The 27,033-nt window shown below is 43.3% G+C and overlaps 7 protein-coding genes across 7 annotated transcripts; 4 read left to right on the top strand and 3 right to left on the bottom strand.

The window, feature by feature from the left end:
- Window positions 1-1,164: 1,164 nt before the first annotated feature.
- EAE98_001914 (uncharacterized protein) lies at window positions 1,165-2,773 on the top strand (the record flags this gene model as incomplete). Its single annotated transcript, XM_038949533.1, has 4 exons — window positions 1,165-1,230; window positions 1,286-1,468; window positions 1,785-2,531; window positions 2,630-2,773. 4 exons carry the CDS (start codon window positions 1,165-1,167, stop codon window positions 2,771-2,773), a joined length of 1,140 nt encoding a protein of 379 aa, XP_038814518.1.
- Window positions 2,774-3,872: 1,099 nt separating this feature from the next.
- Window positions 3,873-5,269, bottom strand: EAE98_001913 (uncharacterized protein; the record flags this gene model as incomplete). Its single annotated transcript, XM_038949532.1, has 2 exons — window positions 3,873-4,961; window positions 5,081-5,269. 2 exons carry the CDS (start codon window positions 5,267-5,269, stop codon window positions 3,990-3,992), a joined length of 1,161 nt encoding a protein of 386 aa, XP_038814517.1. The 3' UTR covers window positions 3,873-3,989.
- A 617-nt stretch (window positions 5,270-5,886) lies between these two features.
- Window positions 5,887-8,727, top strand: EAE98_001912 (uncharacterized protein; the record flags this gene model as incomplete). The annotated part of the gene is made up of 1 exon (XM_038949531.1): window positions 5,887-8,727. One exon carries the CDS (start codon window positions 5,887-5,889, stop codon window positions 8,725-8,727), a length of 2,841 nt encoding a protein of 946 aa, XP_038814516.1.
- A 2,759-nt stretch (window positions 8,728-11,486) lies between these two features.
- EAE98_001911 (uncharacterized protein) lies at window positions 11,487-13,145 on the top strand (the record flags this gene model as incomplete). The annotated part of the gene is made up of 5 exons (XM_038949530.1): window positions 11,487-11,550; window positions 11,619-11,663; window positions 11,735-12,015; window positions 12,087-12,848; window positions 12,942-13,145. The coding sequence occupies 5 exons, from the start codon at window positions 11,487-11,489 to the stop codon at window positions 13,143-13,145; spliced, it is 1,356 nt and encodes a 451-aa protein (XP_038814515.1).
- A 3,267-nt stretch (window positions 13,146-16,412) lies between these two features.
- Window positions 16,413-16,916, bottom strand: EAE98_001910 (uncharacterized protein; the record flags this gene model as incomplete). Its single annotated transcript, XM_038949529.1, has 1 exon — window positions 16,413-16,916. One exon carries the CDS (start codon window positions 16,914-16,916, stop codon window positions 16,413-16,415), a length of 504 nt encoding a protein of 167 aa, XP_038814514.1.
- Window positions 16,917-19,611: 2,695 nt separating this feature from the next.
- On the top strand, window positions 19,612-20,800 carry EAE98_001909 (uncharacterized protein; the record flags this gene model as incomplete). Its single annotated transcript, XM_038949528.1, has 4 exons — window positions 19,612-19,788; window positions 19,864-20,265; window positions 20,351-20,650; window positions 20,711-20,800. 4 exons carry the CDS (start codon window positions 19,612-19,614, stop codon window positions 20,798-20,800), a joined length of 969 nt encoding a protein of 322 aa, XP_038814513.1.
- A 2,470-nt stretch (window positions 20,801-23,270) lies between these two features.
- EAE98_001908 (uncharacterized protein) lies at window positions 23,271-26,939 on the bottom strand (the record flags this gene model as incomplete). The annotated part of the gene is made up of 1 exon (XM_038949527.1): window positions 23,271-26,939. The coding sequence occupies one exon, from the start codon at window positions 26,937-26,939 to the stop codon at window positions 23,271-23,273; it is 3,669 nt and encodes a 1,222-aa protein (XP_038814512.1).
- Between the last annotated feature and the right edge of the window lie 94 nt (window positions 26,940-27,033).

Below are 27,033 nucleotides of genomic sequence, written 5' to 3'. Positions count from 1 at the left end.
GCTCACATCATTCATCATGTTCCAAGATACAAATAGATTGATTTGCTTTGCTTTCCCACCATCGAATCCGCATCAGTCAACGCCATCCAACGCCGTCCAACGCCATCCAACGCCAATGGATCCCCCCACGACAAATCAAGCCACAAGCCACAACGCAAGTACTAGGGAGGTATGTACGATGTACGAAGTATGTATCATGAGCCCAGAATTTCTAGATTCTCCTTAAGTTAGTCCATCCATGCCCGCATAGAAGGCGAATGAGGGGCAAAATTTGGAAAATGGAAAATGGAAAAATTTCAAAGTTGGAAGGAGGGGCATGGCTGCATTTGAGTGCGTCATACCTTAACGTACTCCGTACTCTAGTCTCTGGTACCCTTCTTTTGTCAATTGCATCAACTTTTCCGAATAGCCACCCTTCAGAACCACACAAATCTCATATATCATGGCCTTCATTGGCTTCATGGCCTTCATTACCTTTACATCCATGATATGAGACAAAGAGGTTCATGGATTATTATTTTGTGTTTTCGTCTTGGTAAGGCAAGGAAGAGAGAAAGAGAGAGAGAGAGAGAGAGAGAAAGACAGAAAGAAAGAGAGAAAGACAGAAAGAAAGACAGAAAAGATGTACATTGTACATACAATACAGTATGTAAGAAAAGATCCATTCAATGCAATGCTTCTTTTATTTGGGTCTGGCTGTCGGAAAACCACAATAAGTGTAAATCTCTTACACACATGCTCATTTTCATTCTCATCAATTGGTCTGTCAGATTTGCTCTCTGGGATTCTTACTTCACTACCCACGCTCTACATACCGGTAGTATAGTATGATGGGTTAGCAAGAAATATACCTTGGTAGTAACTTTACTCTTTCATATGATCGCTACTACTATTTAAACTTAAATGAATCTTTTCCTGTCCTCTTTTCATCTAGCATTTATTCTTTTTTATCCAATCGAGTTGCAAGATTTGTAAAATCTTGGATTGTACCTGAATTACCTACCTTGAATTGTTCTGGAAACGAACAACAAAGGAATCCTTGACAACTTCACAAAGCTCTACTTGAGATACAGATTGCTTGTATTAGTTTGTCGGGTGTTTGGATCCTGTTATCATCATTTACAACTTCAATTGATAGATTTGACATAAAACATAACCAGCAAGATGACTTCCATGAAACCAATCTTCTGTGCTACCCACCCCAGAGCTTGCTCTACCGCATTCGAAAGAGTGAGTCCCAATTGATTCCGCAGCTCTCTTGGCCAATTGACTAACATGTGTTTAGGTCTTTATGACTCGCGATGATGTCCTTGCCTGCGTTCACGAACCCTTTGGAGATGCATTCTACTTTGGTCCCGAGAGACTTAGCCCGAGATATGAGGATGATGAAGCCGCGCGCCAGGAGAGTGGTTTCGCAGATAGTACATATAAGACAATTTTCGAGAGAATTGAGAAGGAAGGAAAAGAGGTTAGAATTGAATCCGCTTCTACTGTTATCCCGGTCTTTCCTTTATATGGCGTTGATCCTGCAGGTTTCTCGGAGCTCTCGAGATTAGTTTGGGCACAAGACAAGTGTCTGACACTATGGACTCTTTTTCTACTATTTGATACCCAAATATTCTCTGCGCCAAAATCACCAGAGCTCTAGTCCCATGTTTTGTAATCCACGTCCTCATTGTCGCTCTAAACTATCTCACGGAAGATATACCTTTCATGCGCCCGAATTTATATTCATATCAACATATGTTTTTATTCTGATGAATCAGCAACTTACGCCAAAATAGGGTAAACGACTATTCATCAAAGATATCATTCACTACCTTGTACCTCCTCAAGGGAAGCCAGCATCAATTGCTCCCTCGCTCGGAGGTAAAAGTGTCAAGAAGGGCGTCGGGACCAATGGCGAAACAAATGGGGTAAATGGGGTGTCAAACGGGGAAACTAATGGGGTCAACGGCCACACAAATGGCCATACCAATGGACACACCAATGGACACTCTAACGGCACCATCGTCAAAGCTCCATATCCATACAACACCGTCGCCGAGCCCGGAAATCCTACCGTCGTCCCCGCCGAAATCCTCAAACAATTCCACTTCACCTTCCTCATTCGCCATCCCCGCTCCAGCATCCCCTCCTACTTCCGCTGCACCATTCCTCCCCTAGACAAAGTAACCGGCTTCTACAACTTCATGCCCGAAGAAGCTGGTTACGATGAACTCCGTCGTGTCTTCGATTTCCTACGCTCCAAGGACCAAGTTGGCCCCCACATCGCCAGAACCTCCGAGTCCGAGGCCGAGAATCTGAAAGATGGGGAAGTGAGTATCACGGTTATTGACGCAGATGATCTGTTGGATAATCCAGAGGGTATCATTAAAGCGTATTGTCGAGAGGTGGGCTTGGAATATAATGCCAACATGTTGATTTGGGATACCGAGGAACATCATGAGAAAGCGCGAGAGGCGTTTGAGAAATGGAGGGGCTTTCATGATGATGCGATTAATTCTTCCAGTTTGAAGGCCAGGGAACATGTAAGTTTTTTTGTCCCTGCTTTTCTACTTTTCTCTTCCTTTGGGGGATTGAACTGCATTGAAATCTCAAAACGCAAATACTAACACATTACAATTAGAAAAAGAAACCCAAGACCGTAACCCAAGAAAACGAAGAATGGACCGAGAAATACGGCGCGGATGCGGCGAAAATTATTCGGGAAACGGTGGATGCGAATCTTGAGGATTATGAATATTTGAAAAGTTTTGCGGTTAAGGTTTAGGGAGGGAGTTTTCTTTTCGGAGGGGAAGGGGGAGGGGAAGGGGGGGGAGGGGGGAGATATATTCTCGACGCTGGAAAGGCGAATGGAAAAACGTAACAATAGACCATGAGGGTTATGAGAGTGGGCGGGTTGGAATTTGGAATGGGATGGGATGGGATGGGATGGGTAGTGGTTAGGAGAGTTTTTAATATATATGTGTGTGTGTATGTATATATGTGTCTGCTTTGATATGGGATGGGATCGAGTATATGAGAATGAAATATGAGAATGAAATATGAGACGATAAGGGAGAGAGAGAGAGGAGAGAAAGAAGAGAGGAGAAAGGAGAGAAAGGAGAGATTTCGCTTGTGTTGTTTATATAAATGTTTATATATATACCTATCATTTTCTATATTTCTTATTAGTTTCATTTGGTTTAGTTTGATGTGGTCTATTTTCCTTGGATGTGAGAATGAGAATAAGAGGAAATATATAAGATCTTACAATACCTACCTAGGTACCTAGATAATACCTACTAGATAGAAGATGAATAGTAAGTATTAAAACAATCTTCTAGACGCAACGCAGTATATCATATCATATCATATCATATCATATCATATCATATCATATCATATCATATCGTCATATCGTCATGTCATATCGTTATGTCATGTCATATTCTCTCTATAGTGAATACCTACCTAGGTACCTACCTACTCGTACTTGTATTTGTATTTGTATTTGTTTCTTTTTAGCAGGTAGGTATTTGGTAGGTATTTGGTAGGTAGGTAGGTAGGTAGGTAGGTATTTGGTAGGTATTTGGGGGTTTGGGGGTTTGGGGATTTGGGGATTTGGGGATTTGGGGGTTTGGGGATTTGGGGGTTTGGGGATTTGGGGATTTGGGGATTTGGGGGTTTGGGGATTTGGGGATTTGGGGGTTTGGGGATTTGGGGATTTGGGGGTTTGGGGATTTGGGGGTTTGGGGATTTGGGGGTTTGTATGAGTATATATGGATATATGGATATAGATAGCTACCTACCTAGGTATAGATAGCTATATGTAGATAGATAGATAGATAGCGAGATATATGCATACATTGGAACAAGAAGAATACACAATGCGATGCCGAACGGTACGGTACGGTGTGATACTATGTGATTTTACAATATATATCTACATCTACATTTCTCTAGCATGTCGCTATCCCTACATCCCAAACACATACATTCTCCTCTTAAAGAATTTTAGTCGCAGGAGTCTCCGTCTCTGTCTCTGTCTCTGCATTTGATTTAGTTCCCAACCCCAATGGTTGAGCTCCCGCTTCCACTGCAGATTCAAGTTCTAATTCCTGCGTCTCAACTGCATCCACCGCACCAGCTTGCTCGCGCGAAAGTTCGTATTCCTGCGCCGAGCCGCCCGTCCTTTCCATCCATGCTAATTTTTCCAACTGTGCCTGTCTTTCCTGCGCCCAATTGTCGGCGGGGGATTGCCTGATTCTTTGGGGGAGCACCTTGGGACCCTTGCCCATTGCGCGGTGTTTCTCCATGAGCGCTATGTGTTTTGCCCATCTCTCTTCTCTCGCTTTCATGATTCGTTCATTCTCCTCTCTGTTTTTCCTCTTCTTTTCTTCGTTGGCTTCCTTTATCGCTGCGCGCTGGGCTTTCCATTCCGCTTGCTTTTCGGTGCTCAGTGCTTGTCTTTTGAGGATGTCTCGGTTATTTCGATCCCAGGGTAGAGTATCGTGGAGAACAGCTTCGCCCCAGATATCGGATCCTTCGCCTGCGTAACTTGCGTCTGCGAGATCGCTCCATTTCACTTCTACGACGCCTTCCTTTCCAATTCCTTCGAGACCTATTCTTTCGCTTCCGTATCTGATATCTTTGAGAACAGCCGCCATGTCGGCCACGGTGTTAGCTTTTTGGTCATTTATTTTGCGGGAGCGCAGTTTGGAGGTGAGATGGATTTTTGATTTTTGATAGTCGGATTCGCCCGGTTGGGGCTCGCGTTTGAAGAGGGGGGAGGAGGGGTCCCAGGAGTGTTCGTGCCGTTTGCGGTATTCGCGAAGTTTTTGGAAGGCGCTGAGGCCGGAGGAAGAACAGCCGGGTGGGAAGGTTATTAGGGCCATGGGGTGCCAGTGATCTTTGCGGAGGGCGGCAGGTCGGGTCTTTTTGCCATTGTAGGGGAGTTGGTGGAGGGAAGAGGTGTTCTAGTGAGGGGTGAGTGAGGGTTGGGGTGGAGGGGGCGGGAGCGGGGTAAGTATGGGAGGATTTGGGGCATTGAGTATATTGGTAAAGAGTAATTGAAAGGCAGAGAGATAATACGTACATCCATTCCCCTAGTAAGTGAGTAGACGACTTGATTCGTCCGTAAGTGATTATAGACATATATCTGCTCTCCATGTTCCGGACGATTGGGTGGTTGTCTCGCCGTCACCGACTTCGTTGATGCATATCTGACACCCGCTGTCTTACTGACCGAGTTGCCGATGCAATTCCGAAGTGATGGGACACTCATGACTATCAAGAATGTGAAGTGATTGACTGGAAATGCGGGCGACAGCAATAATTTCGATATCTTGAAAACCAAAATTGTCCTAGCGTCTTTGGCTCCATGGATCAGTTGTTGCCTGACCATATTATGTAATATTGGGCTCCAAAATCAGGCCACCATAAAGAAACTTTTTCGTTGGTGCCCGGGCGGAAACCAGGCGGATACAAGCGAGCCAACTTTTTTGGTGTGTGGGGTCAAAAAACGTGTGGTTTGATGTTGACGTTTCTAGAAGCTACGAGGTGATCCTAGAAGCTCATAGGATGGTGCGAGTAATTTCGAGATATATCAAGTATTTACTATGCAATAGGTCATCGTATGGGTCTCACCTTTGAAGCTTCCTATATAAATGAGTGTTTTCTTTGTACTCGAGAGATTTCTCTTCTCATCATCAAGAAACAAAGTCATATTCAATTCGAATCACTCATTGAAATAATTCACTTGCTTTAATAAAAATACTCTCTTACGCCGAAGCTCGGTACTAAACCCCGCAGCATAATAATACCTACAGAACTTATTTCTTACGTTTGAAACCATACAACAACGAAAATACACACATACGAACTGAACACAATACCGCAATCATGTCTACATCTGACATGTCCTTTACCACTCGGGCGACGAAGTCCATAGAAGATGCCATGTCCAACGCAGAACAACATGGATCCTCTCAACTTCTCCCCCTCCATCTCGCACTCGCCCTCCTCGATCCCTTACCCGATCTATCGAAAGACCAACAGCAAACTATGAACGCCTCTCATGGTCATGCTTCTCAATCACTATTCCGACAAGTAGTTGAGCGAGCCCATGGAGATCCACAAGCTCTCGATCGTGCACTGAAACGCGCTGTTGTTCGTCTACCCAGTCAAGATCCTCCACCAGAACAAGTTGCCGTTTCGCCTGCTTTCAATAAAGTTTTGAGGGCGGCGAAGGAATTGCAGAAGACACAAAAGGATTCTTTTATTGCGGTGGATCATTTGATTATCGCAGTTACTCAAGATACGGCTGTTCAAACATGTTTGAAGGAAGCCAACATGCCGAATGCTAAGCTTCTGCAAGATGCAGTTTCGCAGATTCGGGGAACGAAAAGAGTCGATTCTAAGACGGCGGATGCAGAGGAGGATAATGAAAACTTGAAGAAATTTACTATCGATATGACGGCGATGGCTAGAGAGGGAAAGATTGATCCAGTTATTGGCAGAGAAGAAGAAATTCGCCGAGTCGTTAGAATTTTGTCGAGACGTACGAAGAATAACCCGGTACTGATCGGTGAACCTGGTGTAGGAAAGACGACAGTTGTGGAGGGATTGGCTCAGCGAATTGTCAACGCTGATGTGCCGGATAATCTTGCTGCTTGCAAACTTCTCTCTCTGGATGTCGGATCGATTATTGCTGGAAGTAAATACAGAGGAGAATTTGAAGAGAGAATGAAGGGTGTTTTGAAGGAGATTGAAGAATCCAAGGAAATGATAGTTCTTTTCGTCGATGAAATGCATCTTCTCATGGGTGCTGGCGCCAGTGGTGAAGGTGGAATGGATGCTGCTAACATGCTTAAACCTATGTTGGCACGTGGACAACTTCACTGTATCGGTGCTACCACCCTCAACGAATATCGAAAGTACATCGAAAAGGATGCAGCATTCGAGCGTCGTTTCCAACAAGTTTTGGTTAAGGAACCATCTATTCCCGATACCATCTCTATTCTCCGTGGATTAAAGGAGAAATACGAAGTTCATCACGGAGTTACCATTGCAGACGGTGCTCTTGTTTCTGCGGCTACTTTGGCTGCTAGATACCTTACACAAAGACGACTCCCAGATTCTGCTGTTGATCTCATTGATGAAGCAGCAGCAGCTGTTCGAGTTGCCCGAGAATCACAACCCGAAATCATCGACTCCCTTGATCGAAGACATCGGCAACTCGAGATTGAAATTCACGCTTTGTCTCGAGAAAAGGACGAAGCTTCGAAAGCTCGCTTGGCTCAGGCTAGGCAAGACGCTAGTAACGTTGAGGAAGAACTTAGACCTCTACGTGAGAAGTATGAAAGCGAGAGAAAGAGAGGCAAGGATATTCAAGAGGCTAAAGTCAAGCTTGATCAGTTGAAGGTTAAGATGGACGAAGCTACTCGTTTGGGTGATACTAGCAAGGCTGCTGATCTCCAATACTACGCCATTCCAGAACAAGTAGCGTTCATCAAGACTTTGGAGAAAGAGAAAAAGGCTGCGGATGCGGCTCTCAGCTCTTCCTCTAACCTTGATTCCGGCGGATCTCTCATCACTGATACTGTTGGTCCAGACCAAATCAACGAGATTGTTGCTCGATGGACTGGTATCCCTGTTCAAAGACTCAAGGCTACTGAGAAGGATAAGTTGTTGAATATGGAGAAGGCATTGGGCAAGATAGTTGTTGGCCAATCGGAAGCTGTGAAAGCAGTCTCAGATGCCATCCGACTTCAAAGAGCAGGACTTTCAAATCCAAACTCGCCACCAAGTTTCCTGTTCTGTGGTCCATCTGGTACTGGTAAGACACTTCTTACCAAAGCTCTTGCCGACTTCCTCTTCGATGACGAAAAAGCTATGATCAGACTGGATATGTCCGAATATCAAGAACGTCATGCGCTTAGTCGTATGATTGGTGCACCACCTGGATATGTTGGACATGATGCTGGAGGACAACTTACCGAAGCCCTTCGTCGCAAACCCTTCTCTATCCTTCTCTTTGACGAGATCGAAAAAGCAGCAAAGGAGATTCTTACAGTTCTTCTTCAACTCATGGATGATGGTCGTATCACCGATGGCCAAGGACGTGTTATTGATGCTAGAAACTGTATAGTCGTCATGACATCCAATTTGGGAGCCGAATACCTCGATCGTCCTAATGCTGCTAACGGAAAAATTGATCCCACTACTCGTATGATGGTCGAACAAGCTCTTAAGGATTATTTCTTGCCGGAATTCTTAAATCGTATCAATGCTACGATTATCTTCAACCGTCTTACTAAGAGGGAAATCCGTTCGATTGTCGATGTTAGACTTGGAGAAATTCAAAAGAGACTGCAGAATAATGGTAGAGATGTTCGCATCGATTGTTCTCCTGCGGTGAGAGATTATCTTGGTTCAGCAGGTTATAGTCCAGCGTATGGTGCTAGACCTCTGGCAAGATTGATTGAGAAGGAGGTGTTGAACAGAATGGCGGTGTTATTATTGAGGGGAGCGATTAAGGATGGAGAGGTCGCAAGAGTTGTGATGAAAGATGGTAGAATTGAGGTTTTACCTAATCATCAGGGTAGTAGCGAGGAGGTCAGTAGTGAGGATGATATGGAAATAGATGAAGTGGATGCGAATGAAGCATTCGGTAGGAGGGGAGGAAATAGAGGTTATGGATATGAAGGGGATAGCGATGGAGACATGGATTTGTATCAATAAGGTACTTGATATAAGGGGATAAATGGGTAATTTATGATGATGGTTAATGACTAGGGAATGAAATGGGCGTTGGGTGTTTGGGAATTAGGTCTTGAATCAGATTATGATGATCAAATGAAATCAAATATACCCTGAAAGTTTTAAGAATTTGAATTTGCTACTGTGATTGTGTGAAATCTTGGAAGTGGTGATTGATCTTGGGGCTGGTGAAGGGAAATGTGAAGGGAAATAGGATATCAATTGCGGATGGTGAAGATTTTTGAAAACGATAGTCTGTTGGATAGAAGTGGAAGAAAGATACTGTGGTGATGAGTTGCTATCAAATACTCTGTTCACCATTTTTTAGGGGGGGGGGGGGGATGGTTGCTGCATGTCTGAGGCATAGCGAGGAGGGAGGACGGTGCTATTGCACACAATTTCTATTTCTATTCGTTTCATTTACTTGTATATCTTCCTTTCTTCTACTGATAGAGCTTTCATTGATCGTATGCGGATATTGATATTGCCTGGTCTGAGACTGAATAGTTACATGTGTGTGAACATAATACAAATTCGCCTAATCTGTTTACTGTTTACCACAGCTTGGTTTATGCTCCTGGGGGGAAGGAGGAGGAGGGAGGGGCTTAAGTGTGTATGTAGTTTGCTAAGAGAGATGTTGTTGTTGTTGGGTTTGATTCGTGAGGTTGGAGACTGAGAGGGATTTGGGGAAAGTATGGGAGTTGGTCCATGATTTAATTGGGGTGCTGATGCTGAGGATGAGGATGAATGGATTGGAAATTTGGGGGTTGGAGGTAGATGGGTTTTAATGCTGGATTGGATTGGATTATGTATTTGGAGAAAGTTTCAGGAGAGCTAAGATTATCTGCGTGCTGTGGTGATTTTCTTAGAGGAAGAGCAGGTAGATCTCGGTGTCAACCCTTTCGAGAGATGAGGACAAATGTGTGGACGGGTCTGAACTTTGGATATGGTAGGGCACTCAATTGCTTGGGATGAAGTTCATTATAATTCAGAGCTGTTGCCTTTGCTGGGGATTGTTCTGAAATTGATTAGGACTTGTGAGTGTATATGTGATGGCTTGGAGGGTTCTGGGTTTCTGAGATTGGAAGATGAGAATGAGGTAAGACTGGTGAGTTTTTGTATTGAGGTGGAAGTTTTGGGCGGAGATTTGACGTGCTGGGACTTTGCTGTTTGGATATATTCAGTATCTTCAATGATATGTGCAGAGATATTGGTTGTTTGGCCTGTGGTAATGAGTGAAGGGTATGCTTTTCCCTGCTCCAAACAGATTTGGCGTTCTGAAGCGAGGTGACAGAAGTCGATGATGTAAGTAAATATAAGTTCCTATCATTTCTTCCAAGGCGAGTCTTCAGCATATATAGAATGCAAGTTCCTGTGGTGCAATTTCGGTTCTGCCGATCTAATTCGATGAGTATGCCAATGGTTGAAATAGAGTGAAGGGAGCATTTGCAAGTGACGTGAACCAAGAGTATATATTATCTTCTGTGCTCCGAATAGACTACCATCCGGTAAGGTTTTTGGTAGAGATGGTTTAGATTGCTGTCCGATCTTTTAGAGCTACCATACAAGAGATGCCAGGGATTTGGTCAGAAGTAATAAGTCAAGTGCATGCAAATTTCATGCAACAATAGAATAAGCCCAAGGCTGGTTTTGATATATTCCGGCCGAGAAACACAAATAGACGACCAAACATTATGTCGATTGGATACGATGACTCGATGCCTTAATCTGCGGCAATAAGTGAAGATTACATTCGCTTTGCTCTATTATGAGATAGTATTCACATCTTGTTTTCAAGAGAGGATGGCTGATGGTGACCTTTCTTGATGCTAGCAAGATTGATTAGAAGGATAGGAAAGGGTGCTGTGCGTTCTTCATACTGTAAGACTTAAGCATTCTCGATATACTAGACGAGCTCCGAGTAACCTATTACTCGCACTGGGAAGCTCAACTTAGATTTCTTGAACCACTAATAAGAGAGCTAGATTATTCATACTTCCAGAGCTTGTTTGGAAATAAGGCTCAATGAACCTTGATATTACACGATTGAGAGCCGTAAGTGATTTTCGTAATGTAAGAAGAGATGGAGCATTCTAACTGACTAGGCGAGCGTATCCTTATTCCATCTATCGTACTACATAAAGACCAATTTGAGCTTATAAATCTGGAGTGGTCAGAGAATGTCCTGGGAACGACTGAATCTAAAGCAACAAGCAACTATATGTAACTAAAATAAATAAGGTGTTCCTTTCATCCTTCGTTTGTTGTACTGTCATGACATTGGATTGGCATGGTTGAAATTAGCGAGTCCATGGAAGTTTATCAGAGGATCAATATCACGTGACAATATATGTCTGTGCTCAAGCTGTATAGTTCCAATTTGTTCTTCTCAGCCCTGTTCACCCCACCACGGAATTTCGAAGTTGAATCACCGATTGGACTGTACCCGAATAATCATGAATACTAGTGGCACTGCTTCCACCCCTCTTGGTATGTCACCTCATAGCCTGATATCTCGATAAATAGCTCTTTCTAACCTCGAGAATCTATCAATAGCTACCTTACTCAAAGCTTCCCGTGAGAAAAGCAGAATCATTAAGGAACGCGACGAGACACACTTACACTTGACCGGAGAGCGAAATAAGGACTATTGGACGCAACAAATAAGGGAAATTCTTATTCGACTTCCACTATTGCAACAGGCAGCGCGCGCAATTACAGCACAGAGACCCTAGATTAAGATGGCTTCGTTGTACCCACCAATGTCACCTACTATGAGTAGGAAGAAAGCTCTTGTTGTTACTGGTAAATAGCCCATTGAATATTCTCAAGTAAATGTGTGAATAGCTATTAACCGGCTCTTCTGTTTGTAGATCCGCCAAAGTTCGATCTTGAAAGCTACATTGCGAATTATAAAGGTGAGATATCAAGTCTTCTGTGATATGTGATCTGTCATGGACCTTTGTAGCTAACATTTCTTCTTGTTCAGGCAGAACCAGACTTGAGCGACTCTATCTCATCGGCATCACCTCCACCTTTCTCGGCGTCGAAGCTCTAAAAATGCTAATTAAAGAAGCAAAGCGAGGAAAGGATGTCACGATTTACATGGATGCATGTACTGCTATGACCAGAATTGCGCCGAATGAACCAGAGGCTGTCAGAGATGATCAATGGATTGATGCTACAAATAAGTCCAACGCTGCGGAAGCTGCAAGCTTGGAAGCACAGTTGAAAGGCTATAAGAATAATTTAATCAAGGAAAGCATTCGGGTAAGTCATCATACTTGTGTTCCACAGCAGGTGGATTCCGAAGATTGACTGGCTAATGAATCGCCGAACAGATGGGAAATGAAGATTTAGGCAAACATTATGAAGCTACAGGTCAACTTGCACTTGCATTCGAAGCTTATTCTCGTATGCGACAAGATAGCAATATGTCAAGACACGTAATCGATGTTTCTAAACATATCATTGAAGTTTCTATTGAAAGAAAGGAATATATCGCAGTTCTTTCCAACGTTCAAAAGATGAGAGGAACAGTTGTTGGCGCAGATGATGAGAAGCTTATTAAACCATTTTGCCATGCAGCTGAAGGTATCGCACAAATGCATGCTGGGCAATATGCTGCTGCTGCACAAACTTTCTTGCAGACACCTCCAGGAATGGGTTTGACTTACAATACAATCATCAGTCCTAACGATATTGCTGTCTATGGAGGTCTTTGCGCTTTAGCCACTATCGATCGTAACAAATTACAAAAGACAGTTCTCGAGAACTCCGATTTCCGCGCCTACCTCGAAATGGAGCCACATATTCGTCGTGCCATTCAGGCATTTGTCGGTAGCAAATATTCGGCATGTTTAGAGATCCTGGAGTCTTACAAGGCTGATTATCTACTTGATATTCATTTGCAAAAGCATGTTGATGAGCTTTACACACGAGTTAGAAGCAAGAGCATCGTTCAATACTTCATTCCATTCAGCTGTGTTACGTTTGAGACATTGCACAAGAACTTCGCTCCACCTGGAAAGAACATTGAAAAGGAATTGGCAGAGATGATCAAATGTGGCGAGCTGGATGCTAGAATCGATCTCGTTGCTAAGGTACATTTATTTCCATTTTTCTTTGAAGAAGAAAAAACCTACTTCTACACTTCTTCCCCCTTACTCATTATCATGCTAACATATTCCGATCAGACCCTCGTATCAACGCCCAAAGCCAACCGTCAAGAAGTCCAACAAGAAGTTCTCAAGACTACAAAGCAAGTCGAACGTGAAGCTAGACAACATTTGCTACGTATGAACATCGTCGCTTCGGATATGGAAGTCAGATCACATAGAGAAGGTGGTAGAAGAGGCATGGGTGGCGGATTGGCTGGTGAATTATTTAGTGGTAATTAAGGGAAGTGTCGACGAGGGGCTGGTGACATGATGATACGATACGATACGATGAAAATGGCGTTTATAATTGGTAGGGGCCCAGGCTGATTCTCATTTGGGGCGGCGTCTATGGTTCGGGGTGGGTATTTACGGGGAAGGGTTATTCATGTGCGTTGCATGATAGGTACTTGCGGGCCATTTTATTTTCTCAGTTCTATCGGTTGAAAGAGGAGAAGTTAGATAGATGGTTGTTATTTCTTAGACATAGAGAAATACTATGACTTATGAATCTTAGTATGTATCATTTGACTCGTCTGATGCTGTGAAACTGTGTATGAGGAAGTGAGGAGCGTAATTTTGGAATGATTGACGGAGAAGCTGATATGGTGGAGATGAGGTTAATTAGCATGATGTTGAGGCTAATGGGGTATTCGTGGAGCAAGGAGGATGGCGTAAGTAAGTAAGGAATGGAGGGATAGAAAGAGAGGGTGTATGCAGAGGTAATGGTGATAGTAATGGGAATGGGAATGGAAATGGTATGTAGTGATTGGTGAATTCCAATGCAATGGAATAAAGAAAAGGGAAAACGAGACGTAAGTCTTTTCTGAGGAGAGTTTGAAGCTGTGAAGTTTGGGAGGGGATGGAGGGGAGGTGGGAGGTGGGAGGGGGAGGGGGTATGGAGGGGAGGTGTTTGTTTAGGTTCTTAAAGGCAGTAGATTCGGGAATGTGGATGGAGGTTGTTGGATCGTGGAGAATTCTTTGGGTGGGTTTGTTTGTGGGGTTTGTGCTTTGCATTAATTTTATTTTATTCGATTTTATTAGACTTGCTGTGTTTTAATGGATATTTGCCCCAGGGGAAGGAGAGTGGAGGAGCGGAGGAGGAAGAGTTTAGGTGATAGGGTTCAGATTTAGGGTCGACTTTGGGTTTCGATGCGGAGAAGAGAGGAGAAGGGTGCAGGGGAAAATGTGAATAGGGAATAGGGAATGGGGAATCTAGATTCCGAAGATGTGGAAATAGCGTTGTTAGGGGACGTCGTGGGGGGAAGTGGAGGTTGAACTTGAACTTGAATGCACGAATGGATTGGAAGGCAATTTGATATCAGTGATTGAATAGGAGATATTGATCTATGAATGAATACATGAGTTTCCAGGAATCCAAGTAAAATGAGAAAGTCTACGCCTGTGTTGCAAAGAACGATATCGGAGAGAGAAGAGAAGAGGAAAGGAAAGGGAAGGGAAGGAGAAGAAGAGGAATTTCAAACCGATTTCATGAGAAGCCCGAGAAGTAGAGTAGTATAGTGCTGTGTGTAAGTAATGTATCAATTTGTGGGTCTACATTCTATTTTCTAAGGGTACATACAATACACTACCGGGGAATTCTTCCATCATGACCTACATATACGTCATATTTTGAAGTCTAAGACAAGGGATAGAAAGGCATCGCGAATGACTTCGAGAATTGTTTGATACCCGATACTGTCTTGTCATTCATTGAATCTGATGGCCGTCAGATTTCAATCATCGATTTTCGATTTTGTGAATGATCAGCATAGGCTACTCGAAGTAGCCCAATACATCTTGGAGATGAAGAACATTTGTGATCGGAATGCTCTTACAGTAAGACTGAGTCCGGGGAAGTTTTCTTTTGGTGGAATTCTAGTTCAACTGTAGAATTGCTTATTGTGTTGAAACCGTGGTAGTGTAAATTTATTGGCGGGAGACGAAGAGAAAGATATGCCGGATTCTCGGGAAACGTATAGTAAAGTAGCGCTGTCGACGTGAAAACGATACTGAAATCATGGTTGGCAGACCGTAGAGATTTCTGCTGGTGTTCTGACAATAATGTGTGCAATCTTACATTGATAAAGATACCTCACACGCTTAGAGTCAGGTATACCGACTTTTGGAGAGCGTGGTTGATGAAAATATGATATGAGAAGCACAAGTAGCGGGCTTGGAGAAGTTCCACATGAGAGGACATTGAAGGTCCATGAAATAACAAAAAATAGTGCTAAATTGTTCCGCTGTTGAATGTTCAGTCTTTGGGTCAATACGCACTCGATAGTATTGGTAACAGAGGACATTAGTTGCAAGCTTCTGTCAAAGGCGCGAATCCGAAAATATGATGAACGACAGAAACATGTCACATATATCGACGTCGTGTATCTTGTGATTGACTGAGGGGCCATCCAGGAAACGCAAGAAATCCTTTGATACGCGATACGCGATATTGATAAAATGCGGCAGAGATGGTGTTCACATTAGTATTCTGAAATGGCAGGGAACTTCCATAGCCCAGACAAAACAATTTCTGTAAAAGATATTTGGAGATGTGTGTTTAAGTTATACTTAGCATATAAAACACGAAACCCTCCGGGGTTCGCTATTGATTCATCGAAGGGGAATATAAGCAATTTCAGCTACCAAACAGAGAGAACATCTGTGTATCGCTGCCGTTATTTGTTTTATTGTATGATTATAGTGCTCAGTTACGGGATCGAGATCACAGTATTCAGACCTATCACCTGTCATAACGATGGTATGATTTCAGCCCAAACTTTTGGTAAGATGGAGGTCTTAACTTTTTGCCATCAACAAAAGAAATCATGGTATATGGATTATGTAGCAATATACAATGCACAGTCTCATACAATTTGAAGCCCTTTGACACTACAAAAGGAAAATCTAGGAGAAGGGGGAAGCAGTCGGTCCCTCGCCCTAATGAATAAAGGGGGGAGATCGGAAGAGAGACGGGAAAGGAGAAAGGAGAAGGAAAAGAGTGATGTAAATACCTCCAATTGGGTAGCTTTTAAGGCAGGCTTCAGTACAACATGTGCAGCAGCACACCCCAGATTGTATTGCAATTCCCCTACTATCAAACTAAGGCTCTATAAGCATTATCAGATGGATTATCAAAGTTAATTGAAGTTCAGACATTTTCCGATCCACTTTATCGACGCCCTCACCCGGGAATAGGAAATCATGGTATAATCTTATCTAAAAGAGGTTTAGTGTGACACAAAGCTGTTGAGTTATACGGTGATAATCACTGTTTGGGGAGTCTGAAAAGCATAAGAAGCTAAGATATGCATGCAGTATGAAAATCCCCAGATTGAAGATGCGAAACTAAACCAAGATCACCACACTTATGGCAATTGAGTGAGCATCAAACATTGTAACGCGCAAGCTTTATATCCCTTAAAAGAACAAAAGATGTTGATATCATTTCAGTTGCAAAGCTGGACATTGAATCATTGTTGCAACACAAATGGAGTGAAGTGAAAGGCACTAAACCGCCAACAACAAGAAACATCCGCGACTGCATTGCGATCGGTCAATGGTAGACATTCCCATTTCGAGGTTGCTTGATCCAGGTGCTAACAAAGTCATGAGAGGGGTCATCAATTCAGAAGCCGAACACCATGGCAACAGGTTAGTTCGGGACTCGGCAAGGATGACACAACGGCCGATCCGATAGTCTCCCGACAAGACTTTTCTGGAAATGTGCGGGATGGTGGCTAACCAGCTGTTATTAGATATGGCGGGGTAATCATGAGCTGATAAATGCATGTGATCTGCCAAAGTACCGGCTTGTCGGGATGAAGCGAAGACAAGAAAGGAAAACATATGAAAATTGAGGGAATTCCCATGTATAGAGTGTCTCGAATTCGAGGTGGCTTGAGATATGACATATGATTCGCTGCAGAAGATAGGGTGGGTGATATTGGCAGTGCAGTTTCTAGGCACAGACAATGTTGAGTCTAGGAAGACAGTCTTTTGCGGCTGGGCCATTGATGAAATGCTGTTGGTGGGGTATCAAGTGTGCGTAAATCTGTAAAAATGGGCTTGAGAGCAGACCGGTGAACGGTGAACGGTGAGGATAAACAGGATAAACCAATCAGATACACGACGAGGAAGCATCAGTAGGCAAACAGTCTTCTCACAGGCACACGAGTAGATAGAATGTAGGTTGTTGTTGGCGATTAGTTGTGTATAAGGTTTGATTCGTCAAAACCCAAAATAGGAGTAGTGGAAGGGGCCGAACCTAGTATGGTCGACTGAAAAAGAGGACTAATTCTTGACCTTTTAAGGTACGGGCAGGACCGGTATTATAATATCGGCGATGATATGAGCTAGACCGCTGCAAAAGATCTTGAGAAGTTGAGATCTTGACCGATAGTGCAACACCAAACATCAGTGCGGTCATTGTTCTTGTCTTGATATCGTATGCCGGTAGGTATCGTAACTGCAAATCTCCAAGTCTAATCTAATCCTCCCCGTAAAGGCTGTCTGTCGTATTCACATGTGGATTTGGAGAAGAGACGAAGTATGCTTGCGGATATCCCCAATCTTGGAAGAGTGGAGAGAACAGTCCGTACTCGAGTAGATGTGGAATAGATGCGTGGTTCGTATATTCCGTCCATACTGAGTAGATAGATGTTGAGTATATATTCGGGCGAGGAGTTGATTTTGTTGAAAAAGACGGAGAGCAGATCTACTTCAGGGGTTATAAAATTAGGAACATAAAAGCAGCCTTGAAGAAAGAATGAAGCAATGGAGTTTAAGGAAACACAACTGCATACGCGCTTTAAATGCATCGCTGCTTGAAAACGACTATCATTGGAGGATGTAGGCGTGGAGGGAGGTGAGAGGGGGTGTACACGCTCGTTGTGTTCAATGGAAACATTAGCAATCTCGAAAGAAGTGACACAGGAATCTGACTGAAAGAGAAATGTACCTAGGTAGGTAATGGATGTGTACATGAATGACTACTTGGTACATCGTGAGACTTTGCATTCACAAAAGAAGAGTCCATGTTTGTTCGTATGATAACACAGCAAAGAGTAGCCTCAACACCCAAAATACCTAGTAGACTTGCACTCAGATACAATAAATGATAAATACTTACACTTTTCCACTTGCACTTACCTGCATGAGTACATGTTGGTGGCCTTCTTACTTGGTGGGATGGATGCACTCATTCATTGAGGTGATGTACCTAGGTGAGTATGCTTCGAAACAAGTGAATGCCACAAAACCATTCATGACATTGGTAGTTCTCTTGATGTACTCATTCATGGATACCTAGGTACTCATAGATAGACACTCAAGTAGATGATGGCTGTGGACATTCTGTGGACATTAGATGAACATTCTCGCAAACATTCTTGCTTACCATCATCGTATTTCAGTATTAATCACGTTCGCAAAGGGAATACAAGATATAAACCGTTGGCTGACTCGTGTACTTCCTCCATACATGTCGAGATGCAGTCAACAGTCCATGATAGTCAACAGTCAACCAGTCCTAAGCAAGGCATAAAGCTAAACTGATCCTCCAACTTGGCTATTCTGCTTCTCCTCTCCCAGATTAATCTCACCACCCCTCCCCCTTCGTAACCCCTTCGTAACCCCTTCATCCTTCCAACTTTTCTTCCCTCTATACTACTCTGCATCACATCACAGTACAACCAGGCAGTCTTACTATCTTTGTGAAGAAACAGAAACGAAATCATTCCCCCCAAAGCGAGGATTTGTATGTGTGTGACTTGGAATAACTTCAAAAGTTTCAGGTATCCCACCATATAAAATTAACACCATCCGATTGATACCAGAAAGAGATAGATGCAAGAAAAAAGAAAGGAAAGGAGAGGAAAATCCGAATCACCGATATATCATAAGAAAATTAAAAATTTCCCCTCCTCTCTTTCTACCCAAAGACTCTTTTTCGACTCCGTCTGGCTCTCACACTCATCTTGATTTTTTTTCTTCTGTTCTGTTCCTGGCTCCACTGCTTGCTTTGTACGGCCGTTCTCGAACCTTTGACCTTTTTTTAAGGCGATAAACGAGAGCGCGCTTGTTGAAAATACAAGAGAAATCCGACAAGCCCGTAACAACTTCATCCCTCGACTTGACAACCACGAAATATTTTCGAGTCGACAAAGATCACTTTGCGAAACTTCATTGACGATTTTCAAGACGAGATTATCGCATCCTTTGCGACATAAGCGGCGAAATCAATAATTCAAAAAGGACCGGTGAATAAATCATAACAAATCACCTCGTTTTCACATACCTGTTTACTCAGAGTTCTATTCAGCTTAATACAGTTGGTGACTTCTCGAGCCCAATTTGTTAACACTGCCACAACATCACGACATCAGGAAAAATACTCCTTGAAGTGTAATTTTGACGTGGTTTTCATCAAAGAAATCCATTGAGGCGGATTCAACTTCATTGTAAGTTCCTCGAACCCTCCTTAATTCTTGTTGAGCTTCGCTTCCAACATAATCAAAAGGCTCTATTTACATCAAGTTACCTTGGCATAGACTAATTCATAACGCGCAGCAGATCGAGAAGTGAAGTGAATAAAAGCCCTAGCGTAAACACATCTACGAATTTATAATCCACTGTCTTTTGACATCCACCTGCTGCGGATTACATTACAACACCCACAGTCAAATTCTCCTGAAGGAGGACAAACGCGATGGCAGAACCAGAAGTCGATCTCGACTCTATCATCGATAGACTGCTAGAAGTTAGAGGCAGCAGACCAGGCAAACAAGTACAGCTTTTGGAACAAGAAATTCGTTATCTTTGCACCAAGGCTCGCGAAATTTTCATCTCTCAACCCATCCTCTTAGAGCTCGAGGCACCAATCAAGGTATGATATTAAGCATTCATTTGTTCAATGCGCTAGGCTCGCAAAAGCAATACTGATTGAGTGGCATGATTATAGATCTGTGGTGATATTCATGGTCAATACTACGATCTCCTCCGTTTGTTCGAATATGGTGGATTCCCTCCCGAGGCTAACTACCTCTTCCTTGGTGATTATGTTGATAGAGGCAAACAGTCTCTCGAGACTATCTGTTTGCTCTTAGCATACAAAATCAAATACCCAGAAAACTTCTTCATCCTCCGCGGTAACCACGAGTGTGCCTCCATCAACAGAATCTACGGTTTCTACGACGAGTGCAAGAGAAGATACAACATTAAGCTATGGAAGACATTTACTGATTGCTTCAACTGCCTCCCCATTGCAGCAATCATTGACGAAAAAATCTTCACTATGCACGGTGGTTTGAGTCCAGATTTGAACTCCATGGAGCAAATCCGTCGTGTCATGCGACCAACTGATGTGAGTCCACCAGATAAAGCTTTTCATTTGCCAGCTCTCAATGTGCCATGGGAGGAGGCCAGAGCTCTTGCTGATATGAAACTAGATTCCTGATTGCGGTCTCCTTTGCGATCTCCTCTGGTCTGATCCAGACAAGGATATCACCGGCTGGAGCGAAAACGATCGTGGTGTATCATTCACATTCGGTCCCGATGTTGTTTCTAGGTTCTTACAAAAGCATGATATGGATTTGATATGCAGAGCTCATCAAGTCGTCGAGGATGGTTACGAGTTCTTCTCAAAGCGGCAATTGGTAACACTCTTCAGTGCGCCCAATTACTGTGGAGAGTTTGACAATGCCGGAGCGATGATGAGTGTGGATGAGAGTTTGCTATGTTCATTCCAGGTAGGTCGCAATTGCAGTGTCCTCATTTTCATGAGTGTTATGTTAATTTTCCTCTTCCAGATTTTAAAACCAGCGGAGAAAAAACAAAAGTACGTCACAACAGGTGGTCTAGGTGCCTCCAGCAGGCCCGTCACTCCGAGGAAAAAATAAAAATGATCAATTACGAACTTCCTTTTGTGTAGCAGGTTCGGACGCAGATAAGCTTAATTCGCGATTTTCCACGCAACGAATATCACCCTCGATCAATATGCGCCCTTTCACCGATCGCTTCTCTTTGGGATCCGTCATCTCACCAGACTTTTGCAAGTATCCTCCAGACACCTCGATCTCGACCAAATATACCTATTTGCGCGACACCTTCCGCATCCTACCTTTCGTTTCCTTATTCCTCTCATTGCCAAATGCGACTTTGTACACAACAACTTTTCCATTACGCTTTTCGATCACTAACACTAAGGATTCCACTCGATACGTTTTTCCCAACGACTTTCGGCCGAATCACGACCTTTTGCTTTGAATTGACATGCCAGCATTTTCACGACATGACGATAGATACATGGGACGTTATTCGGGCGAGTTTCGGTTTTCGGGTATTGGCATTCGGATTTTGGGATTCTGGTTTTCATAGAAAGGCGGGAGGGGAATTTTCAGAGAGAAGGCTCATGACGGGTAACTCATAATATTTGTGTTCATACGTTTGAGAAGGGGGGCAATTGATTGTGCCGGGCAACGAGATAAAGAAGGGAAAAGGGAAGGAAGGATGTGCATGGGTTGAGCACAGAAAGCAGAAAAAATAACTCAACGATGCGAATTGTACCTTTGTTCTATGTAACTGACCTTTTTTTACTACACCTTATTGTCACTTTTATGAGACGAGCTATGCGTGTTGATGATTGATTTTATTTTATTTGGTTTGATGAGTGAAATCATGCTTGTTAAGAGTTTGTGTATGTTGGGGGGATAGCGTGATGATGGTGAAGGAAATGGATTGTATGTGCCGTATGGGCAATTGCATGGTAGGTTAGTCAAACTCTCTTGCATCTTTTCTTTTGATGTTCATTCTAGGTTGAAGCTATTCGTAGTTTTAGCTTTGGCTTAGGCTGGTCATCGCCTATTGTATATTTTCTTACTTTCTTAGGTTGCCGCCTATCTTTGTTTAGTCTTGGGTTGTCTTCTTTGCGTGGGGGCACACTATGTTGTTATTATTATTGTGGTTAGACCTGATGATTGCAGAGATACTGTGATGCTGTGATATGGGTAAGTTTAGGGAGGTATTGAGGTATTGAGGTAGATAGATGCTAGGTAGATATATTCTCTCTCAAGGGCGGACAAGCACAGCGGAGAGAGACAAAATGGCAAAAGGAAAAGGTGGGAGATGGGAGATGGGGCAGGTGGGATGGGGGAGGAGGGAGGTGAACAGTAAGATAGGATAGGATAGGATAGGATAGGAGGATCGTCCATGGGTGGTGCACAGACTATTATTGTGGGAAGGAAAGAAAGAAAGAAAGAGAGAGAGAGGGAAAGAAAACTTTGATTTGTGTTTGTGTTTGTATTGTAATTTGTGATTAGAATTATCATTATCATATACGAGTAATTCTTGATAAGTTGTTAGTTGCAATTGATGGGGGATTTTTTAATTTGTATTGGATTGGATTGGATTGTATTGTATATTGTGGTGTGGTGTATATTGTGGTGTATGATATATGTTTGTATGCTTTAGTACTATTACTACTATGGTAAGAGCCCTGGAGTGTCTAAAACTTCGTAGGAAGATGAGATGGGTGATGTAGATCGGGGGTTAAGTTTGGATGGGATGGGTTGGATTGGGTTGGATTGGGTTGGATTGGGTTGTTTAGGTTGTTTAATTTGATTGTTTGCGGTGTAGGTGGTTTGGGTTGGATTAATTGGTTTGTTTTATATCGTAGAGAAAGTCAATTGAAATGAAATGAAATGAGGTTGTGATGATTTTTTCATAGGGGGTTCAATCTGTTGACTATTTGATTGTTTGATTATTTGGAGTTGGGTAGTTGGGTAGTTGGGCAGTAGGGAGGGAGTGTTGCGAGTTGAGTCTGTGCATTTGGATATATTGGTGGATGGATGGATGGATAAGAGGGTTGGGGTTTGCCAGGGGGAGGGAAGGGAAGGTAATGGAATGGAAGAAGGTGGGTGATGGTGTGGAAGAAGGTAGGTAGGTGGACTTGGATTTGGATTCTGATGGATGGTTGAGGTGGTATGTGTGTGATTTGGGGTGGAATGGCGGGGAGGAGAGGAGGAGATGAGAAGGAAGAAGGGGGGGGGGGGGAAGGGAGATTGATATGTATAGATGTTAGAGTATGGTATGGTGTTGTATGGATGTAGATATAGATATAGATATAGATGTAAATGTAAATGTAGATGTAGGTGTAGATGTAGGTGTAGATGTAGATGTAGATGTTGTGAGCAATGGGTTCATGGTATTCAAAAGTGGACTTTACTGATTGTCTGATGTAGGTAGATACTGTCCACTTTCTTCTCTGGAGCTTAGAGATCAGATATTGTGAATATAGGCTCCGATGCAATCACCAAATAATACATATACCATGTTTCAACCTTATTCTCTCGTTCTCTGGTGCTCCTATCCCTATTCCTCCTCATCCCAAACCCCTTCCAAATCCACATGTACCCTTATCTCCTTCTCCCCCATTACCCTCCATATATTCTTCAACTGTTTTTGAACCTCTTCATCTCTGCTAATCCCGTTCTTTCTTTCACCATTGCCATCGTTACCGCCCATTCCACATATATTCTCAAACCCAACCATATAGATCCCCTTACACCACGGCGTCCTCGCTATCGCTTGTTTCCAAAGCTCTACTATTCCATTTGCTTTGCGATTCATTTCTTCTCTGCTATTTTCCCTGCTGGCGGACCCTGGTCCAAGTATCAAAGCTTTTGAGGATGATATGGATGAAGGTGAGGATGAGGAAGGTAGAAACTGAGGGTATACATCACAGAATAGTAGATACAATCTCCAAAGCGCACTCGAACTCGCAAGTCCAGAATCCAAGTTTGATTTTGAACCTTTAAGATTTAATGCCGAAACGAATGTTGAGTTTATCGTATTGAGATTTGGTGATGCAGATTGAGTGTTCTGAAGATAGTGGTGAATAATGTTGAGATAGAGGGGTAGCATGTTATGAGTTGAAGAAGTCGAGCTATGCAAAAGATCAGAGAACAAAGTGCTCAGAGTAATCGGGCTCATAAGTTTCGTAATTCCGAGTCCCGGAGATGTGAGGAGGGAAAAGAAAATCGTATTGTTTGGGAATAAGCGTAGCGAGGTGGTGAGTTGTGAATGAAGGGTTTGAGGACGATAGGGGCCAGATTTTGCGTGATGGTGTAGCAGACGGGCTGTGGATTGGTGGAGGAGAGATAGGGGGTAGGCTAATTGTGGCGAGGTTAAGCGGGAAGAAAGTTGGACGGAGAAGGCGGTGAGAATTTCGAGAGCGGAGATGATGTTTCCTTGTTGAGGAGACTGGGGCGCGCTTGTGGAGGTGGTCGTTAGGTACTTGAGGAGGGCAAGGAGTTCGGTGTACAGGACTGCGTGTGTAGATTTTTGTGCTGTGAGGAAATGATCGCGGGCGGAGGAGAGATGTTGTTGGGTTTTGAGGAGGGCAGTTGGAGTTATTTCGGTGGGGATGATTGGTTTGGGAATACCGTGAGGGATGGAGAGGAGGTGCGACAATGCAGTTTCTCTACATCCGATCGAGATGTTTGCCCATATCAGACTCTTCCAGAGGTAGACTGAATCTTTGTTGTCGTTGAGGTCTGGCGAAGAGAGCATAGATTGATTCATCCCTAAAGCTGCAGTGTAGATTCCATTTGACATTTCCTGGTTGCCCTTTGACCATTCGATCATAGCGTACGCATTGTAGAGCTTGAGACTGGAGGAATGTTGTTTAATGAGAGTTTTAGCGACCTTCTTGATGGTGGCGGGCTCGTTTATCCATTCAAATGCTAAGTAGTATTCTGCGAAATCTTCTATTGGATATGACTGTGTGAGTTGTTTCAAAGTGTTGCGAACCCACGAATAAGAAATGGGTCCATCATCCTCATTACCGTATACTTCTCGCCATGGCTTGAAGCTACTGAACCAGCCGTTGCTAAACATAGATTCTGGGGCCATTGCAAGAGTCGTTGTAGGAGTTGCAAAGACTGACGAAGCTTTCGTTTCTTCGCTCTCAATCGATTCCTCAGTAGATTTTTTCGTGTACTTTTCTTTGACCCATCCAGAATCATAGTCGAGCATCTCATTATATAAGCAAGAATCATGGCTCCAATCCAACCTTGACTCATGATCTTGTGTAGACATAGAAGGCAAATGACAAAATATCAAAAACGCATTCAAGAGAGATCTTCGTAGGTACTCGGCAGATTTTGGCAATAGCAAAAGAAAACTCTCGATATCAGTGAACAGAATGACTCTATAAGGATCGTCTTCCACAGTATCATCCATGGTTCTTGCAGGTACTCTAGAAGCTTTGCTACGAAGAGATTCTGCGATGACCCAGCTTTCAAAGAGGTCTTTGCCATTAAGTGACATCTCTGGTTCATCGGTCTGGATATCTGGAACTGGTGAATCATCTCCTGTTTCTGCAAATCTTTTCCAGCCTAGAGAGCCTGATTCCCCAATTCGTGGAACTTCTGCCTCCCAAAACTCACCGAATAGCTCAATTGTTCTGTTTTCCACTAGCCCTGGCGCCTCATTCTCAGTGCGTATAGTCATCGGCCCTTGAAAATTTATCTCCAAGATACCTTGCCAGATTGCCACTGCGAGTTCTGTGAAGCCTGATTCACGGATGAAAAGAGTGGCCCTGAGCACTACATATAGGAGCTGCTCGTAAAGTAATTCCACAGAGCTCCATTCTGGCGCGGCACTGATGCTATTCTTCAAAGAACGAATCCTACCGAGGAATACTTCACGCACATCCTCATATCTAAATGTTGGAAAGTTACTTTGTCTGAAATTTAAGTACTTTTTCCATAAGACGAGACTATTGATGTTGTCACTTGCAATCTGTGCCCATCGCTCAGCTTGAACCTTTATTTCCCAAATCTTTGCACCCTCCGCCATCAGGCCAAGAAGTAGTCGCTCGCGGTCCTGTAGGTAGTGAATCTTGTCCAAAGCCTTTTCGTACATGTGGATTTTGATGTCCGCCGTACTTCTGATCTCTGCATTAGTGATGCGACGACTTTCATCCCCTGCTTTTAGAAGCATATCTTGATGCTCAATCAATGCAAGCCACGCATCTACATCATTTGGGGCATGCTCTATTCGTCTGGATAGCTCTATGTTTTTCTGTTTGATTGAAGACTCAAGTCTCATAGTTCGGCCAGCATCTGACCCTGAGGAATCACTGTCTGAAGCATATTGGAAAGCGTTATCCTGGGGTTGATTAGACGTTTTAGCTTTCCCTTGTATTGAACGATAGTGAGTATCATCATGATCAGATTCGGAATTCGAGCCAAGTTCCCGATCCACTCTCTTTCGCTTTTTACCTCTGCTAATCTGCAGTGGAACGAAATTGTCATCGTGCAAGAAAGGTTCCTCGGCCAAAACTTCTGAACGGATCTTCAAAAGGCGAGGTCTGTCTCTCTCCACCTTAGAAAAAATGTATTTCTCTCGATTGTTGAATCTGAAGTCTCTCAAATTTGTAAGCACAATACCCTTATCATCTGAATGATCTCTGTCAATTTTTGTGTCTCGAGGTGCACCAAGAACGCGACCGGCCCCAATTCGATGGAATGATGGCACACTGTAGCGGTGATTGCTTCCATATATCAGGTTCTTCACATCTCCTTTTCTGTCAACAACATAAATGTCAGAGGCAGCTTCGGACCCAGAGACATCAGGTTGATGTTTTGTGGGCACTTCGGTAGAGCTTCTTTGAATTTGTTCCTGATTCAGTGGCCGATGATTATTAGACGAACGGCCATCTCTACTCCGAGATCTACGGCGTGTGCTATATCTTTCATTGTTTTCCTTCTCCCTATTCCTGTGCTTCTCTCGACTCCGTGATCTGTGGCGGGAGTCACGTGTATGTGACTTCTCCTTGCTCCTAGATCTATGGTTCTCTCTACTTCTAGATCTGTGGTGCCGTCGATAATTTCTTGGACGTTCTTCTTCCTGGGTATGTTGTCTTGTCGCTAATTTGTGTTTATCCTCCTTTTCGGAGTCAATAACTGCGACAGTGCTAGAAGGTTTTGACCGGAAAGATGCGAATTTGGGAACGGGAGGATTTGCTTCCGTCATGATTACTAGCACGAATTTAATCAATAGGATGGCTACCAATAACTTCAAAGAATATATTCGATGAGGACCGGTTGATTTATTATGAATTTGCTAA

Source organism: Botrytis deweyae (genome assembly GCF_014898535.1).
Source record: "Botrytis deweyae strain B1 chromosome Unknown BDEW_003, whole genome shotgun sequence".
Classification (NCBI taxonomy): Eukaryota; Fungi; Ascomycota; class Leotiomycetes; order Helotiales; family Sclerotiniaceae; genus Botrytis; species Botrytis deweyae.
Note: the sequence above shows the minus strand (reverse complement) of the source record. Positions and strands in the feature narration are given on the sequence as shown.